General features: G+C 38.8%; 1 protein-coding gene across 17 annotated transcripts in view; it reads right to left on the reverse strand.

Annotated features, from left to right (window-relative positions):
• The window catches only part of ALMS1 (ALMS1 centrosome and basal body associated protein), a 345,038-nt gene that overhangs the window by 270,647 nt on the left and 54,840 nt on the right, over positions 1-19,551 (reverse strand). For all 17 annotated transcript variants that reach the window (XR_012517383.1, XR_012517382.1, XR_012517381.1 and 14 more), the window contains one exon: positions 11,220-11,310. Coding sequence is in view for 1 of the 17 variants with exons in the window: in XM_074398294.1 (XP_074254395.1) it covers positions 11,220-11,310 (91 nt within the window). In the remaining 16 variants the exon portion in view is untranslated. The remainder of the gene's footprint in view (positions 1-11,219; positions 11,311-19,551) is intronic.

Here is a 19,551-nt window from a genome sequence, read left to right on the forward strand (position 1 = left end):
GGAAACAAAACAGGCTCAAGAAGTTAATAAATCAAAACAGATTAACAAAACCAAACCTTGTTTTTCCAAACGATTTCCTAATTTTTCAAAGTTTTTACATCCTTTTGACCATTACAAATTATTAGTGACACCATGAATGGAGACAAATGAGATAAACAGCTAAGGAGTTAAGATGTACAGCCCAGGTCCTTAAAAGATCCAGAGGTTTATATAAGATAAGGTCTTCTTAACCTCAGGGGTTAAGGAAAAGATTAGTATAGAAAACTAGAAGAACAACTATAGTTTAAGCTGTTCAAAGCAGGAAGAGATGCATCATGTTAAAGAACATATTACTGTCAGTTCTACATAAAGTCAAGGACATATTTGAAACTGTCAAAAGAATGGTGATCACAAATCCATTAATTACGATTTTTAAAATATGTCTATGTAAGTAAGGAGTTCATGATGAAAAAATGGTATGTTTTTAGAGTGCTTATTCTCTCAGCCCTGGGAAAGAACACACTAAGTGTATTACAGTATTACTACATACTGATCATATCTTTGGAAGTTCATTTTCAGAACTGGGGGTGAGTTGAAGACGTAAGTTTCGACCAAGGAGAGGAACAGAGCTGCCAGCAAAGAACTATACTATACTAGCTGTATACTGGTGGGAACTGTATGCCTCTTAGAGATGAGATTAAGACTAACAAGCTGGATACAATTTTCTCAAGAACTCTTCTCCACACTAAAGTGTTTAGTGACATAGCAGGTTTCCTTAGAAGACAATGACAGCACGGTTTTCTTTCCCCAAGTATATTCTGACATAAGAAGAACAAGGAAGCCCTTTACTTCTCATAGACAAAATGATGTACAAGTCCATATTTCCATTTTACATATGACTAGGAGCCTCTTACTACTAATCATTCCAAGTGAAATATTATGGATTATTAATACTAGCACACACAAATAAATTAGTGTAGTTCTAATTTTGAGTCCTCTAATTCAGTCACTAAAAAGTCTGTAACAGAGATTGGGAAGGGAGTGGGGAAGATGATTAATGGGTACAAAAATATAGGTAGAATAAATAAGGTCTAGAATATGATATAGTACAATAGAGTGACTACAGTCAACAATTATTTGTAACAGTTTAAATTAACTAAAAGACTATGACTGGAATTTTCACAACACAAAGAAATAATGAATGCTTGAGGTGACAGATAATCCATTTACCTTGATGTGATTATTACACATTGCATATTTGTGTCAAAGTATCTCATGTACCCCATAAATATATACACCTACTATGTACTCATAAAAATTAAAAATAAAAAAGTTTTTATAAAAATAAGTCTGGCAAAAGCACCTATTGTATGTACGTCCTGAATGGTTTTGCCTAGATTTTCTTCTATGGTTTTTATGGTGTTAGGTTATTATGTTTAAGTCTTTAATCCATCTGGATTTAATTTTAGTGTAAGGTGTCAGGAAGGGCCCAGTTTCTGCTTTCTGCACATGGCTAGCCAGTTTTCCCAACACCATTTATTAAACAGGGACTCCTTTCCCCATTCCTTGTTTTTGTCAGGTTTTTCAAAGATCGGACAGTTGTAGATATGCTGTGTTGCCTCTGAGATCTCTGTTCTGTTCCATTGCTCTATATCTCTGTTTTAGTACCAGTATTGTGCTGTTTTAATTACTGTAGCCTTGTAGTATAGTTTGAAGTCCAGTAGTGTGATGCCTCCCACTTTGTTCTTTTTCCTTAGAATTGACTTGGCTATGCGGGCTCTCTTTCAGTTCCATATGAAGTTTAAGGTGGTTTTTTCCAGTTCTGTGAAGAAGGTCATTGGTAGCTTGATGGGGATAGTGTTGAATCTGCAAATTACTTTGGGCACTATGGCCATTTTCAAGATATTAATTCTTCCCAACCATGAACATGGAATGTTTCTCCATCTGTTTGTGTCCTCTCTTATTTCGTTGAGCAGTGGCTTGTAGTTCTCCTTGAAGAGGTCCTTTACGTTTCTTGTTAGTTGTATTCCTAGGTATTTTATTCTCTTTGTAGCAACTGTGAATGGCAGTTCATTTTTGATGTGGCTCTCTGTTTGTCTGTTATTGGTGTATAGAAATTCTTGTGATTTTTGCACATGGATTTTGCATTCTGAGACTCCGCTGAAGTTGCTTATCAGTTTCAGGAGATTCTGGGCTGAGACAATGGGGTCTTCTAGATATACAATCATGTCATCTGCAAATAGAGACAATTTGACTACCTTCTTTCCTATCTGAATACCCTTTATTTCTTTTTCTTGCCTGATGGCTCTGGCTAGAACTTACAGTACTATATTGAATAGGAGTGGTGAGAAAGGGCATCCTTGCCTACTGCCAGATTTCAAAGAGAATGCTCCCAGTTTTTGCCCATTCTGTATATTGGCTGTTGGTTTGTCGTAAACAGCTTTTACTATTTTGAGATACGTTCCATCAATACCTAGTTTATTGAGGGTTTTTAGCATAAAGGGCTGTTGAATTTTGTCAAAGGCCTTCTGTGCATCCATTGAGATAATCATGTGGTTTTTGTCTTTGTTTCTGTTTATGTGGTGAATGATGTTTACAGACTTGCGTATGTTGAACCAGCCTTGCATCCCCGGGATGAAACCTACTTGATCATGGTGGATAAGCTTTTTGATGAGCTGTTGCAATCAGCTTGCCCGTATTTTATTAAAGATTTTTGCATATATGTTCATCATGGATATTGGCCTGAAGTTTTCTTTTCTTGCTGAGTCTCTGCCGGGTTTTGGTATCAGGATGATGTTTGTCTCATAAAATGATTTGGGAAGGATTCTGTCTCTTTGGGTTATTTGGAATAGGTTCAGAAGGAATGGTAGCAGCTCCTCTTTGTATGTCTGGTAGAATTCGGCTGTGAACCCATCTGGACCTAGACTCTTTTTTTGGGTGTTAGGCTCTTAATTGCTGCCTCAACTTCAGACCTTGTTATTGGTCTATTCGGGGTTTCGACTTCTTCCTGGTTTAGGCTTGGGAGGATGCTGGTGTCCAGGAATTTATCCATTTCTTCCAGGTTTACTAGTTTATGTTGATAGAGTTGTTTGTAATAATCTCTGATGATGGTTTGGATTTCTGTGGAATCTGTGGTGATATCCCCTTTATCATTTTTTATTGCATCTATTTGGTTATTCTCTCTTTTCTTTTTTATTAGTCTGGCTAGTGGTCTATTTTGTTGATCTTTTCGAAAAACCAGCTCCTGGATTTATTGATTTTTTAAAAAGTTTTTTGTGTGTCTCTATCTCCTTCAGTTCTCCTCTGATCTTAGTTATTTCTTGTCTTCTGCTAGCTTTTGAGTTTTTTTGATCTTGCTCTTCTAGCTCTTTCAATTTTGACGATAGGGTGTCAATTTTAGATCTCTCCTTTCTTCTCATGTGGACATTTATTGCTATATATTTTCCTTTAGAGACTGCTTTAAATGTGTCCCAGAGATTCTGGTATGTTGTGTCTTTGTTCTCGTTGGTTTCAAAGAACATCTTTATTTCTGCTTTCACTTCATTGTTTATCCAGTCAACATTCAAGAGCAACTTGTTCAGTTTCCATGAAGCTGTGTGCTTCTGAGTTAGTTTCTGAATTCTGAGTTCTAACTTGATTGCACTGTGGTCTGAGAGACTGTTTGTTATGATTTCCGTTCTTTTGCATTTGCTGAGGAGTGATTATTGCCAATTATGTGGTCAATTTTAGAGTAGGTGTGATGTGGTGCTGAGAAGAATGTATATTCTGTGGATTTGGGGTGGAGAGTTCTGTAAATGCCTATTAGGTTTGCTTGTTCCAGGTCTGAGTTCTGGTCCTGGATATCCTTGTTAATTTTCTGTCTGGTTGATCTGTCTAATATTGACAATGGGGTGTTACAGTCTCCCACTATTATTGTGTGGGAGTCTAAGTCTCTTTGTAAGTCATTAAGAACTTGCCTTATGTATCTGGGTGCTCCTGTATTGGCTGCATATATATTTAGGATTGTTAGCTCTTCTTGTTGCATTGATCCTTTTACCATTATGTAATGTCCTTTCTTATACAAAACATTGTTTCCTACTATGTCACTACCTAATGCTGTAAACAAGGTGAGGCCGCCAGTACTGTACCACTAACTAATGAACTCTTAAGTTAGGAAACAATCATCAAGACTCTTTCATGCCTTTATTATGTGCCAAGATTTGGGTTAGGTATATAATAAAAATTAAATTGGTGCCCTCTCTGAGAAACAGTTTGGATAAACTGATGGTGCAATATGTTTATGGTAAGGTTATAAAGGGATTGAAAACTTGAAAAACAGAGAACAATATGGAATGAAGCAGTCAAAATCTTCTTAGAGAAAGTGGGACTTTAGGCAAGTCACTTAATTTCTCTAAGTTTCGTTTTGCTCAAATAGCAAACAGAATAACCGCAGTGCCCATCATCATAAATCAGATACAAATATAAAAGAATAGTCATAATAATAACATGATAAAATAACAGAATACATTGTCCATACCTAATGCAAAAATCTGAAATCCAAAATGCTCTAATGAGTATTTCTTTTGAATGTGGTATCAGTAGTCAAAGAGTTTCAGATTTCGGACCAATTTGGATTGTGGATTTTCAGATTAGGGATGCCTGACCTGTATTGTATTATATAATTAATATGTAATACATTATAATAATAATTTGTAAAATGCTTAGCAAAGTGAAAAAGCAATAAATGTCAGCTATTATTAATAGTCCAGGATGGGGGCTGCAGATTTTAGAAAAGTTAGTAACATTTCATGGAATAGGTGTCCCACCTTCTGTGGTTTGAGATCCTTGAGTTTATTTAATATTGCCTGAGAAAGAACTTTACCTTGCTTCTCATACCCTGATTACCCATGGTTATTTCTACCAATGATCAAAGACAACAGCACATCTAAGTCAAGTTTTCAAAACTCCAGTTGTCTTCTGGTCCCTGACAAAAATGGCACAAACTTGCTTTTCCCTCCACTTCCCTAGAAACCAAAAGACAATCAAAAAAAGACTGAAAAGTAGAAGAAAGTGAAAGGCAGACTGGCTAAGCACCTCCAGACTGGAGGAACAACATGGCAGTGACTTCCTGAGTTTTCTTTTTAATTCTCTGATATCTGAAACTGGACCCTGGAGAGGTCTGCTGTGTGGAACTAAGACCAGAACTAGGAATAGTAATATATATAGGAATACAGTGGGAAGGAGATGGGGAAGGAAGGAAGGAGGAAAGAAGTCCAAGAAAAGCCTGCTGTCTATGGCTCAAGGACCAAGAAACAAGCAGCCCAGCAGACTTAGCAGACAGTCCTATCTCCCCATAACCCACTCCAACCCAGCAGCAACAGGTAGGCTTGCACCACCTCAACTATGATGCCAGCAGAAACCAAGCAGAATCCCAACAGGTTTGGCATCTCCCTGTCCTCCAGCCAGTAGCAAAAGGAGACCTAGGTCCACCATCTTCTAATTCTCCCGTGGTAAAAAACAGCTCAGGTAGGTGCTTTCTTTCCCCAGTGGCACTGGCAAAAAATGAATGGGAAGTCCACCAGCACCAAGAAATCCAGACAGTAGGTCCAAGGAAATGTTCGCCATCTTAGGGGTCCAGCATCTTACCTAGATGCAGCAGGAGGCCTAGAAAAGCACTTTTTGCTCCCATGAATGCCATTAGCAAGAAACAAGTGGGTGACCCACTGACACCAGGTGGTCCTGGGGCAGGTCCAGGGAAACGCTCTCTACTCTGTGGGTTAGCATCTCTCCTTTCCCAAACAGCAGCAGCAGGCTTTGAGGAAGACCATTTCACTCACATAAGCAGCACCAACACTGAAGTAGACCAAATGCAACTCCCCTGAAAACTAAATTATCTTTGGGATCACAGCCACATAAGTAGGCCAGAACCTATATGGAAAACCTAAATAGAGCAACTGCCTGCTAAACGAAGATTATAAATAGGAATCAAAGTATTGTAACATCCAAAATGTCCAGGATATAATAAAAATTCATTTTTACCAAGAACCAGGAAAATCACAAACTGATTGAGAAAAGACAATCAAGTCTTGCGGTGGTTACTCACGCCTGTAATCCCAACACTTTGAGGGGCTGAAGTGGGTGGATCACTTAAGGTCGGGAGTTCAAGACCAGACTGGCCAACACGGTGAAACCCCATCACTAATAAAAATACAAAAATTAGCTGGGCATGATGGCACGCACCTATGATTCCAGCTACTAGGGAGACTGAAGCACAAGAATTGCTTGAACCTGGGAGGTGGTGGTTGCAGTAAGCAGAGAAAGAGCAAGCACGAGAGCCAGAACAAGCGAGCGAGCAAGTGAGTGGGGGGGGAGGGGGACAATCAAATGATGCAAAAAAGATGAGTCAAATTCAAAGAAATAAAGGCTGAAAATGTCCCAAATCTGACAAGATATAAACTAAGAGATGAAAGAAGGTGAGTCAGCTCCAAACAGAATAAACCCAAAGAAATCCATACCAAGGGCCAGGCACAGTGTTCATGCCTGTAATCCCAGCACTTTGGGAGGCCAAGGCAAGTAGATCACTTGAGGTCAGGAGTTCAAAACCAGCCTGGCCAACATGGTGAAACCCCATCTCTACTAAAAATACAAAACAATTAGCCAGGCATGGTGGCACACACCTGTAATCCCAGCTACTTGGGAGGCTGAGGCAGGAGAACTACTTGAACCCAGGAGGTGGAGGCTGCAGTGAGCCAAGATGGCGTCACTGCACTCTAGCCTGCGCGACATGGCATAACTCCATCTTTAAAAAAAGAAAAAAGAAAGAAGTACACACCAAGACACAACACAATCACATGCCTACAAAACTGTCTACTGGTATCAAATTTTTACCACCGTACAGGAAATTCTAAAAACTAAAGACAAAGAGGAATCTTGAAAGCAGAGGGAATAATGCCATACTTATAAAGGAACATCAAATTGAATGACAGCTGATCTCCCACCTGGAAATATGGGGGCGAGAAGGATATGGCACAACATTTTCTAAGTGCTGAAAGAAAAGAACTGTAAAGCATGAATTCTATCTGGTTCAATTATCCTTCAAGAATTAATGGAAAATAAAGACATTTTCAAGAGAAGAAAACTAATAGAATTTGTCACATATCAACCCACCCTCAAAGAATGGCTGCATTCTACAAACACAAAGGAAATAGCAGAAAAAGTCTTGAAAATTTATTTAAAAAAGAACAGAATGCGTAAACATAAAGGTAAATATAAAATACTATCACTCTTTTGATGAGTCTCTAAATCATATTTGATGACTGAAGCAAAAATTGTAATGCCATGTGCTGTGATGCTCAGTGTATGTAAAGGAAATATTTAAATAACTGTATTTTTTAAATAAGGAGGGTAAAGTGAACTAATAATACTTCACTTACAGTGGTTAAAATTTGGTATCAGTAGACTATTATAAGTTATGTATGTGTACTGTAATGCCTAGAGCAACCACTAAGAAAACTATACAAAGTAACATACTCAAAATACTCTAGTGAAATTCTAAACTATGTTCATGTAACCCATAATAAGGAAAGACAAGAGAAACAGGAATAAAGTGAAAATAAATAATAAAATTGCAGACCTAAAGCATAATAGATCAATATCAGCTTTAGGTATAAACTGTCTAAACAAAAATAGTACATTTTCTTTAATGACCCAATTATATGATGTCTACAAAAAATTCACTTCAAAAATAATGACATAGGAAGGTTGAAAGTGAAAGACTGATAAAGAGGCCAGGTATGGTGGCTAAAGCCTATAATCCCAGTCAAGAGGGGAGGATCAGGCTTTAAAGGGCCAGGAGCTGAAAACCAGCCTGGGCAACATAGGAAGACCCTGTCTCTACAAAAAAAGAAAGAAAGAAAAAGAAAAAAGAAAAGAAAGAAAGAAATTAGCTGGGCATGGTGGTGTGCAACTAAAGTCCTCGCTATTCAGAGGGTGAGGCAGAAGGATCGCTTGAGCCTAGGAGTTCAAGACTGCAATGAGCTAGATCATATCACTGTAATCCAGCCTGGGCAACAGAGTGAGACCTTGTCTCTTTAAAAAAAAAAGAAGAAGAAGAAGAAAGAAGAGGAGGAGGAAGAGGAAGAAGAAAAAGAGGAGGAGGAGAAGAAAAAAAACTACTCTGTAGGAGTAGCTATATAAGATAATCTTCAGAACAAAGAAAATTACTAGGGACAAAGAGGAATATTTCTTTTTTTTTTTTTTTTTTTTTGAGACGGAGTTTCACTCTTGTTGCCCAGGCTGGAGTGCAATGGCGCGATCTCGGCTCACCGCAACCTCCGCCTCCTGGGTTCAGGCAATTCTCCTGCCTCAGCCTCCTGAGTAGCTGGGATTACAGGCACGCGCCACCATGCCCAGCTAGTTTTTTGTATTTTTAGTAGAGACGGGGTTTCACCATGTTGACAGGGATGGTCTCGATCTCTTGACCTCGTGATCCACCCGCCTCGGCCTCCCAAAGTGCTGGGATTACAGGCTTGAGCCACCGCGCCCGGCCTAAGAGGAATATTTCATACTGATAAAGGATCTATCCACCAAGAAGATGTAGCAATGCTAAGTGGATGTGCAACAAAATCCAGTTTGATACTGGTAAAGGTACTAAGAAATAGGAATGGAAACTGAAGGGGTAAGAACTAAATCAGAATAAGAATGTAAACAAAATATCTGTTCTTTTTGGTGTTTCCAATTGGCCTCTTTCTGCTATTGCATTCCATGAGGTTCTGTCCTTGACATTTTGCTTTTCTCTCTACCCATGCTGCCTCAGAAAGCTTAACTACTTTTATGGCATAATTTTAATCATTAATTATTTAAGATCTTCCAAAGTTGTATTTCCCATTTCCCATTTGTTCAAGTGGCTTTGAAGACACTTCAAACCAAATGATCTCCTGACAAATCAAACTCAGTAGGTCCAAAACTAAATTGACTACCTTAGTTTCTAATGGTGTCACCAATTCTTTTTCAATAATCCAGATCCAAACTTGTTTCCAATTCATCCTGCAATCTAAACTCTTCAAGTTCTGTTAAGTGTAGCCACTTTAACCGATATGTAAATTATCTTGACTCATACTTTGAACCCAATTTGAAGAGAAGCTCGGCGGTCACTTTATGCTTGTTATGACATAGGACCCAGAGGTTTGCCAATAAAAAAATAAGAAGTCAGGGCAACTAATATGAAGGGACCATTTCAATACAATATGAATCAAACATGGACATAAATATTTCTTTCATTTGCCTCCTCTTCACCCTATTGATGAGGAAGTGATTCCTGCCTGATGGTTCTGGACTGGCTAAATACAACACTGGACAGAGAAGACTGATGGTAGTTTATTAGTCACAAATACTCACAGCCTGGGGAAGAAAGACACCAAGCCGTGCAGGGCCACACAGGGGTTGTACATGGTAACAGAATGAGTCAGCAGATACTATAAGAGGTAGGCTTGTAGCACCAAGAAAAGGGGTAATTTCTGATTTCTGTAGGAGGATGTGACTGGCTTGTTTGACTAATTTCACAGGGTGGCATGGGACTGAAACCCATTTGGTTGAATACCAGGTAAAATAAAGTTGGTCTCGTTGATATAAGAACTGTCTGTGTAGGAAGCCTCTCCCACTGACTGGAGGGTAATCTGGTAAGAGCAGGTAAACTCGTGGTTAGGTCCTTTGAGGACCTCGTAGTTTCATATGTCAAGGGTGCACATAATATCAAATCTTAACATCAGACCATACACCACAATGCTATTCTAAATGATAACTGAGGAGCTCAGGATCTTACTGGTAGAAATGAGATGTATCATTTTAACCAATACTTAAAATGGTAAAACTGGATACATAAGGTAACAAGGCAGAACAGAAGGGATGTCATGGGAGAAAGGGTGCACAAGAAAGAACACAAGAAGCAACCTATCTCCACCCTGTCCCCACTTACAGAGTGAAAGATTTATCCCAAGTTAAGAATACTAAGCTCTAATCACCCCTACCCCAGCTCACTTGTAGGTGGAGTGAGGGTCCACTCCAGGAGAGGCAGTCTAAGAAGAACAGAGATTAACTAGTACCCCATTCAGTACCATGATCATAGAGAAGGGGTGTATTAGTCCAAGAGACGTAGACCAATGAACCTGCCCCCAGATGTAAAGCAGTGCTGCGAAGCTTCTGCCCAGGAAAGGCGAGCCATAAGAACAGAGAGCTCCACGTATCTCCATAAGGAGAATGACTTTATTTGAAACAGAGCATGTAAAACTATAATTCATCATATCCATTCCTCAGTGTCAGTAGGAAAAAAAATTAGGGATTCTATACAGGCTGACAACATTTTAAATCATTATTACTAACCTAATCTGACTTCTCAGACTTACCTACCAATCCTTCTGCTTTCCCTTAGTCAGCACCATCTCATATTCACTTCAATACAAACTATAAGTCTTTCACCAAGCCACTCTCCTCAAAGCCTCTCACCTACCTCCACCACTACTCATCTCCCTAAGCAGATAATCTTGCTTTTACCTCAAAATTCATTCCTCTCAATTTCCTCTCTACAAACTTATTTGCATCTACTCTTGTCATCTTGAGATCCATAAATTCCTTTTTCCCTTCAAGTCACACAAAGGAATAAACAGATTCTAATATCAGACTCCTGCATATAATTCAGTTCTGAATACTTTCACGTGAATGTGAATGTGATGAAAAACCAAATGATTCCTCTAATAAATTAGGGGATTTGTGATGGTCTGAATGTTTGTGCCCACCTTGAAAAGTATAGATTAAAATCCTAATGCCCAAGGTGATGAAATTAGGAGGTAGGGCTTTTGGGGGGTAACTAGATCATAAGGAGAGAGACCTCATGTTTGGGATTAGTGTCCATTACAAAAATGACTCCAGATAGATCCCTTTCCCCTTCCGCCATGAGAGGACACAGAAGAGCATGTCATCTCTGACAAACAGGCCCTCACAAGACACTGATTTTGCCAGCACTTGATCTTGGAATTCCCAGCCTCTAGAACTGCAAGAAACAAATTTGAGTTGTTTATAAGCCACACTTAATGTATGTATTATTTTTGTAATAGCAGTCTGAAGAGACTAAGACAGGATTTATAAACACATCTAACCTAAAGCATTATTATTACAGATATTAAAAAATAAAAAATTAGACCTAACAAGGTCTAATTTTCACAAGGTAGCCGTAAGGGGAACATTTACTATCTCCTTTTTCTACATACCTGCTAAATGTTTAGGAGTCTTTGGCACAGTGTCAGGAGACATCCTCAACATTCTGAGGTCTGAAGAGTGATATTCCGACTCTCTTCTTGGCTTATGTGGAAGAAATGAAGGCAATAAAAATGAAAAAGACTCATTAATGCCCAGATTAGAATGACCCACCTATGAAGAAATGAAGAAAATGAGGTATTAATTTCAAACTTCATCTGCTAAAAATAATCCCTCATTTTTATAAAGATGAATATTAAGCAGTTATACTAGTTACTTAAGATCATAATCTCAAACCTTCTGAATCCATATATAGGTCATACCTTGTTGGGTCAACTCTGAGAAGACTCTTTAAATCATCCTGAGGGCTTAGAAATCTGTCTATACAAATATTACAGACAGTATGTCTAGAAGTGTTCTGTTACTCAGAAGTTTGCTCCTTATGAACATTGGAGAATTTGAACCATGGCATTATTCTTGGCAAGCTCAGGTTTTTTTTTAAGGTAGAGAGGTGCACTATGCACAAGAAAGAGTAAATATTTTCTAGAAACTCACAAAAGTTTAGAAGAAAAATGAGAGTATCAAAGAACTATAACTGTGATCAGTTACCAACAACCATAAGTCCTCAAACTCCTTGAAACAAAAGTAGTGGAGACTATAAATTGGTAGTAAAGCAGAGGTTAACTGCTCAAAAAAAAAAAGTTCGTAATCTTTCATCATGTCACAAGTCCTCACTAGAAAGGAAATTAGAAACCAATATTGGTGACATTAATATCTAAACATGTATAACTTTTCATCAAATTCACAGTACACCCTTACATAAAAATATCTATCATTTTTAGGTATCTTTATTTTCCTAAAAAGATTATTTCAGTCATATCTTCTCAGGATGAAGTCTAAAAATGCAAATAAACATGAATTCTTCTATCCTCTTTCATCAATTTTTCATTGTGTAGTAATAAACATTCTAAGGAAGTCAGCAGTGTGGAAATGAACATTCTACATCTACATCTACTGCCCAAACAAGTTTCTCTAGACCAGTACTTTTAAACTCGTAGAGATTTTATACCCACCAAGGGACATTCGACAATGTCTGAAAACATTTTTTGCTCTCATAACTTGTGATGGGAAGGTCTCTAATCCCTAAATATTAACTAATATTTAGGGAATAAATATTAACTAATATTTAGGGAATAGAGACCAGGGATGGATGCTACAAAACATCTTACAAGATGCAGGAAACACACCTCCCACCATAACAAAGAATTACCCAACTCAAATGATAATGGTACTAAGAAGCCCTGCTTTCCACATAGCACAAAGTTCTTGGTTTTCAATTACCTCACTCCTACAGGAAACTTTTTTGAAGCACAGCCTATATATATACACATATATACATACAAATACATATACGTAAATATATGCATATATAATATACAGTCATGCATCACTTAATGACGTGGATATGTTCTGAGAAATGTGCTGTTAGACAATTTTGTTGTTGTGCAAATATCACAAAGTGACTTACACAAACATAGATGTTGTAGCCTACTGCTTCCAGGATAGAAGCCTATCAGCATACTACTGTTCTAAATACTGTGGGCAACTGTAATACAATGGTAAGTATTTGTGTATCTGAACATAGGAATGGTACAATAAAAATACAGTATTTTAATCTTATAGAGAACTACCATCGTATATGCAGTCTGTCACTGACTGAAATACGTGGCATGACCATATATAATACACAGACGCATGTGCGAGAGTGTGTGTTTATAGCAGCTTTTTTTTCTACAGTTTTCAAACACAGAAATAAAGAAAAATTTTTATTACAATCTTGACGTCAAAAAAATTCATTATGTCAAAGTTTCAAAATATAGAACTATTAGAGCAGGTAATACAAAAGAAAATGTAAAATGAAAAATATGAGAAGTATTTATTTAAGAAACCATATTTTCATTGCTAACTCAAAATGGGAAGAACCAGGAGAAAAAGAAATCAAGATTAGTTTACCTTCCCAATGTTTAATCAGTAATGAAGAAAGAATGAAGATGACCAGGAAACCAGAAAAATATTAGTATCTCTCATAAAAACTCAGGAACTGTACAAGTCAGTCTAATTTTAGGAAAAATATGAGTTATTTTGCTATAGGCAAGTTCAATTTGGGGTGATGACAATGTTCACAAGAAAACTTCATGTAAAATAAATTAGATATGTATTAGGGTATAAAAACAGAGGTGATAATCATTCACACAGAGATAGGCAACTAGGTCCCCAAAGGCAGAGGGGGCATGAAGGAAATAGAAAAGAAATTTGAGGCTTAAACCTTAAATAATTTTTAGAGTTAAATGGCCAAAACAAGAGGTACTAAAACAGCATATTAGGCTAGGCGTAGTGGCTCACACTTGTAATCCCCACACTTTCGGACGCCAAGGTTGGCGGATCACCTGAGGTCAGGAGTTCAAGACCAGCGTGGCCAACATGGTGGAACCCCGTCTCCACTAAAAATACAAAAAATTAGCCAGGCATGGTGGAAGGCGCCTATAATCCCAGCTACTCAGGAGGCTGAAGCAGGAGAACTGCTTGAACCCAGGAGGTGGATGTTGCAGTGAGCTGAGATTATGCCACTGCACTCCAGCCTAGACAACAAGAGTGAAACTATGTCTAAAAAAAAAAAAAAAAAAAAAAAAGCATATTAATTAGGTGCTGCTAACAAGAACAAGAAGAAATAAATACAAAATTACAGAAAGTAGGAAACCACCAGAGACTTTACTAGTCTAGATTTAGTAAAGTGAAAAGAACTAACAACAAAACACTATAAAAATGCCCCATTTAATACTACAATGTATGAGGTTATTACTATTCCTATTTACTTATGCAGATAAAGAAAGTGATCCTCCAAAGTCATTTGCTCAAAATACAAGGCTAACAAAGTAACTGTACTGAATTTTGACTCCAAATCTCTGTTCTTTTCACAGTTCCCAGCTGCCTCATGCATATGTGGATACCCAAATAAGCATTTATGATGGGTAGATATAAAAGTGAACCAAGCAAGTATGAATGACTCTTCTGTGACACAGATGAGGAGAGTAAGGAAGAAACCAAGGAGTAAGCAAGCCCCTGAAAGCAAGCTGAGCCATGCAAAAAAAGTACTACCCCATCTGGCTCCTTGCCTTTTTGATATTGACATTAAATAACTCCTAGATCACAGAACAAAGCTAAGACTGAAAGACAATACAGGAAATAACAGCATCTTCCTGACACTGAAAGAATATACTTAAGGCTACATTTAAGGACAGATTAAAATTTGGAGCAGTGGTCAAAGGTAGTCTCCGCACAATAACTGAACCTACATATCTTCATTTTTAAAATACATTTTATCTACAAGAAAAGTTGATGTAAGTCACAAAAATAGTATTAAATATTTAGAGCACTTTAAAAGTTGCTACTTTGTTCTCATTGTTATTGAACTCGACTTTAGGCAATCTCCTTCAAAACCCCCACTCTTGCCAAAATAATTCTAAATCTTAACCTTGGTTTCACAAAGAATAGTTAAAAGGTTGGAGAGGGGCAGTTTATGGTATGGTGTTAAGTACATAGATATGGAGGGATCCAAGACAGCCAACTGGGAGCAGCTCAGGATTGCAGCTCCCAGTGAAAGCGCAGAGGGTGAGTGGACACCGCACTTCCAGACGGATTTTTATTGCCCACAGACCAGGAGATTCCCAGGCGGAGGAGCCCCAGGGGTTGCCAGCGCAGCTGTTTTGGCTAGCCTGGCTGGTGCAACTGTTTTGCTGGTGCCCAGACGTGCAGGTTCTCCATACAAAATACATGGGTCCAAGCACTGTTTTAGCTGGCGACTGGAGCTCGGGGAAGGCAGAGTCACCCATTCATCTGATTAAAAAGGGGACTGAAACAGGGAGCCAGGCCAGGAGATTCTCGGGCAAAAAAGCCCCAGGAATCTCAACACTGCTGTTTCAGCAGGCGCAGTGGGTCCCCACACAGGAAATCACACAGATCCCGGCAACTTTTCAACAGGTGACTGGAACACCTGGGAGACAGTCAACTGAAAAAAAAAAAAAAAAAAACGTACAACTGAAAAAAAAAAAAAAAAAAAAGGCTCTGAGGCAGGGAGCCAGGTGATCAGGCTCGGTTGGTCCCATGCCCACAAAAAAACAGCAATCAGACACGCTCTGGATTGAGAGTTTCACAGCAAGCACACCTGAATCTAGGACAGTCCAGCTCTGTGTGGGAGGGGCATCACTATTACCAAGGCAGTCTACCACTACAGAGGTAGTTTGCCATTGCTGAGGCAGCGCGCCATTACAGAGAGGGTTGGCCATTATACATGTGGGCCGCCATTGCTGAGGCAGTTCTAACTACACCCGTATAAACAGGACTGCAGGGAAGTTCACACAGCAGCAGGGCGGAGCCCACGGTAGCTGAGCAAAGCCTCTGCAGGCAGACAGTGACCAGGCTGCCTCCTCGCTGGGCAGGGAAGCCCTGAAAAAAGGCAGCAGAACAACAAAAACTCATAAATAAAGCCCTAACTCCCCGGGACAGAGCACCTGGGGAAAAAAAAGTGGGGGGCGGAGGGGTGGTTTATGAGTTCTGGTGCAGCAGACTTAAAACATAGCTAGACGTAGCTGCCCAGCAGCCCTGAATATACAACGGAGCTCACAGCTCAGCACTTGAGCTCCTATAAAGGACAGTCTCCTCAAGCAGCTCCCTGAGCCCCGTATATGCAAAGAGTCACCTCATAAAGGAGAGCTCAGACTGACATCTGGCGGGTATCCTTCTGAAACAAAGATAGAAGAAGAAGAAACTGGCAGCAACCCTTACTGTTCTGCAGCCGCTGCAGGTGATCCCCAGGCAAGGAGGGCCTGGAGTGGACCTCAGCAGTCCTACAACAGAGGGGCCAGACTGTTAGAAGGAAAACTAAGAAACAGAAAGAAATAACTTCATCAACTAACTGGACGTCCACTCAGAGACCCAATCTGAAAGCCAACAACTACAAAGAAGACAGGTAGATAAATCCACAAAGATGGGAAGAAACCAGTGCAAAAAGGATGAAAACACCCAAAACCAAAATGCCTCTCCTCCTTCAAGGAATCGTAACCCCTCACCAGCAAGGAAACAAGGCTGGATGGAGAATTACTGTGATGAACTGACAGAATCAGGCTTCAGAAAGTAGGTAATAAACTTCTCGGAGCTAAAAGAAGAAGTTCTAACCAATGCAAAGAAACTAAGAACCCTGAAAAAAGATCTGATGAAATGCTAACAAAAACAAACAACTTAGACAGGAATATAAGTGAATTGATGGAGCTGAAAAACACAACACGAGAACTTCGCGAACCATACACAAGTTTCAACAGCCGAATTGACCAAGCAGAAGAAAGGATATCAGAGGTTGAAGATCAACTCAATGAAATAAAATGAGAAGGCCAGATTAAAGAAAAAAGGGTAAAAAGGAATGAACAAAGTCTCCAAGAAATATGGGACTATGTGAAAAGACCTAATCTATGTTTGATAGGTGTACCTGAATGTGACGGAGAGAATGAATCCAAGCTGGAAAATACTCTTCAGGATATTACCCAGGAAAACTTCCCCAACCTAGAAGGCAGGCCAATGTTGAAGTACAGAAAATACAGACAATACCACAAAGATATTCCTCAAGAAGAGCAACCCCAAGGCACATAATCATCAGATTCACCAGGGTTGAAATGAAGAAAAAAGTGCTAAGGGCAGCCAGAGAGAAAGGTCGGATTACCCACAATGGGAAGCCCAACAGACTCACAGCAGATCCCTCAGCAGAAACCCTACAAGCCAGAAGAGAGTGGGGGCCAATATTCAACATCCTTAAAGGAAAGACCTTTCAAGCCAGAATTTCATATCCAGCCAAATTAAGCTTCATAAGTGAAGGAAAAATAAAACCCTTTGCTAACAACCAATTACTCAGATTTCATCACCACCAGGCCTGCTTTACGGGAGCTCCTGAAAGAGGCACTAAACATAGAAAGGAACAACCATTACCAGTCACTCCAAAAACATACCAAATGGTAAAGAGCATCAACACAATGAAGAAACTACACCAACTAATGGGCACAACAGCCAGCTAGCATCAAAATGGCAGGATCAAATTCACACATAACAATATTAACCCTAAATGTAAACGGGCTAAATGCCACAATCAAAAGACACAGACTGGCAAATTGGATAAAAGGCCAAAACCCATCAGTGTGCTGTATCCAGGAAACCCATCTTACATGCAAGGATACACAAAGGCTCAAAATAAATGGATGGAGGAAGATTTACCAAGCAAATGGAGAGCAAAAAAAAGCAGGACTTGAAATTCTCGTCTCTGAAAAAATACACTTTAAACCAACGAAGATCAAAAGAGACAAAGAGGGACATTACATAATGGTAAAAGGAACAAGGCAACAAGAAGAGCTAATGATCCTAAATATATACACAACCAATACAGGAGCACCTAGATACATAAGGCAAGTTCTTAATGACTTACAAAGAGACTTAGACTCCCACACAATAATAGTGGGAGACTGTAACACCCCATTGTCAATATTAGACAGATCAACCAGACAGAAAATTAACAAGGATATCCAGGACCAGAACTCAGACCTGGAACAAGCAAACCTAATAGACATTTACAGAACTCTCCACCACAAATCCACAGAATATACATTCTTCTCAGCACCACATCACACCTACTCTAAAACTGACCACATAATTGGCAATAAATCACTCCTCAGCAAATGCAAAAGAACGGAAATCATAACAAACAGTCTCTCAGACCACAGTGCAATCAAGTTAGAACTCAGAATTCAGAAACTAACTCAGAAGCACACAGCTTCATGGAAACTGAACAAGTTGCTCTTGAATGTTGACTGGATAAACAATGAAGTGAAAGCAGAAATAAAGATGTTCTTTGAAACCAACGAGAACAAAGACACAACATACCAGAATCTCTGGGACACATTTAAAGCAGTCTCTAAAGGAAAATATATAGCAATAAATGTCCACATGAGAAGCAAGGAGAGGTCTAAAATAGACACCTTATCATAAAAATTGAAAGAGTTAGAGGAGCAAGATAAAAAAAACTCAAAACCAAGCAGAAGATAAGAAATAACTAAGATCAAAGGAGAACTGAAGGAGATAGAGACATAAAAAACCCTTCAAAAAAATCAATAAATCCAGGAGCTGGTTTTTCGAAAAGATCAACAAAATAGACCACTAGCCAGACTAATAAAAAAGAAAAGAGAGAATAATCAAATAGATGCAATAAAAAACGATAAAGGGGATATCACCACAGATTCCATAGAAATTCAAACCATCATCAGAGATTATTACAAACAACTATGCACATAAACTAGTAAACCTGTAAGAAATGGATAAATTCCTGGACACTTGTATCCTCCCAAGCCTAAACCAGGAAGAAGTTGAAACCCTGAATAGACCAATAACAAGGTCTGAAGTTGAGGCAGCAATTAAGAGCCTACCACCCAAAAAAAGCCCAGGTCCAGATGGGTTCACAGCCGAATTCTACCAGACATATAAAGAGGAGCTGGTACCATTTTTTCTGAAACTATTCCAAACAATCCAAAAAGACGGAATCCTTCCCAAATCATTTTATGAAACCAACATCATCCTGATACCAAAACCCGGCAGAGACTCAGCAAGAAAAGAAAACTTCAGGCCAATATCCAAAATGAACATATATGCAAAAATCTTCAATAAAATACTGGCAAGCCGATTGCAACAGCTCATCAAAAAGCTTATCCACCATGATCAAGTAGGCTTCATCCCAGGGATGCAAGGCTGGTTCAACATATGCAAGTCTTTAAACATAATTTACAACATAAACAGAACCAAAGACAAAAACCACATGATTATCTCAATGGATGCACAGAAGGCCTTTGACAAAATTCAACAGCCCTTTATGCTAAAAACCCTCAATAAACTAGGTATTGACAGAATGTATCTCAAAATAATAAAAGCTATTTATGACAAACCAACAGCCAATATCATACTCAATGGGAAAAAATTGGAAGCATTCTCTTTGAAATCTGGCACTAGACAAGGATGCCCTCTCTCACCACCCTATTCAATATAGTATTGGAAGTTCTAGCCAGAGCAATCAGGCAAGAAAAAGAAATAAAGGGTATTCAAATAGGAAAGGAGGAAGTCAGATTGTCTCTATTTGCAGATGACATGATTGTATATCTATAAGACCCCATCGTCTCAGCCCAAAATCTCCTGAAACTGATAAGCAACTTCAGCAGAGTCTCAGGATACAAAATCAATGTGCAAAAATAAGAAGCACTCCTA

Source organism: Saimiri boliviensis, chromosome 1 (genome assembly GCF_048565385.1).
Source record: "Saimiri boliviensis isolate mSaiBol1 chromosome 1, mSaiBol1.pri, whole genome shotgun sequence".
In the NCBI taxonomy this organism is placed as follows: domain Eukaryota; kingdom Metazoa; phylum Chordata; class Mammalia; order Primates; family Cebidae; genus Saimiri; species Saimiri boliviensis.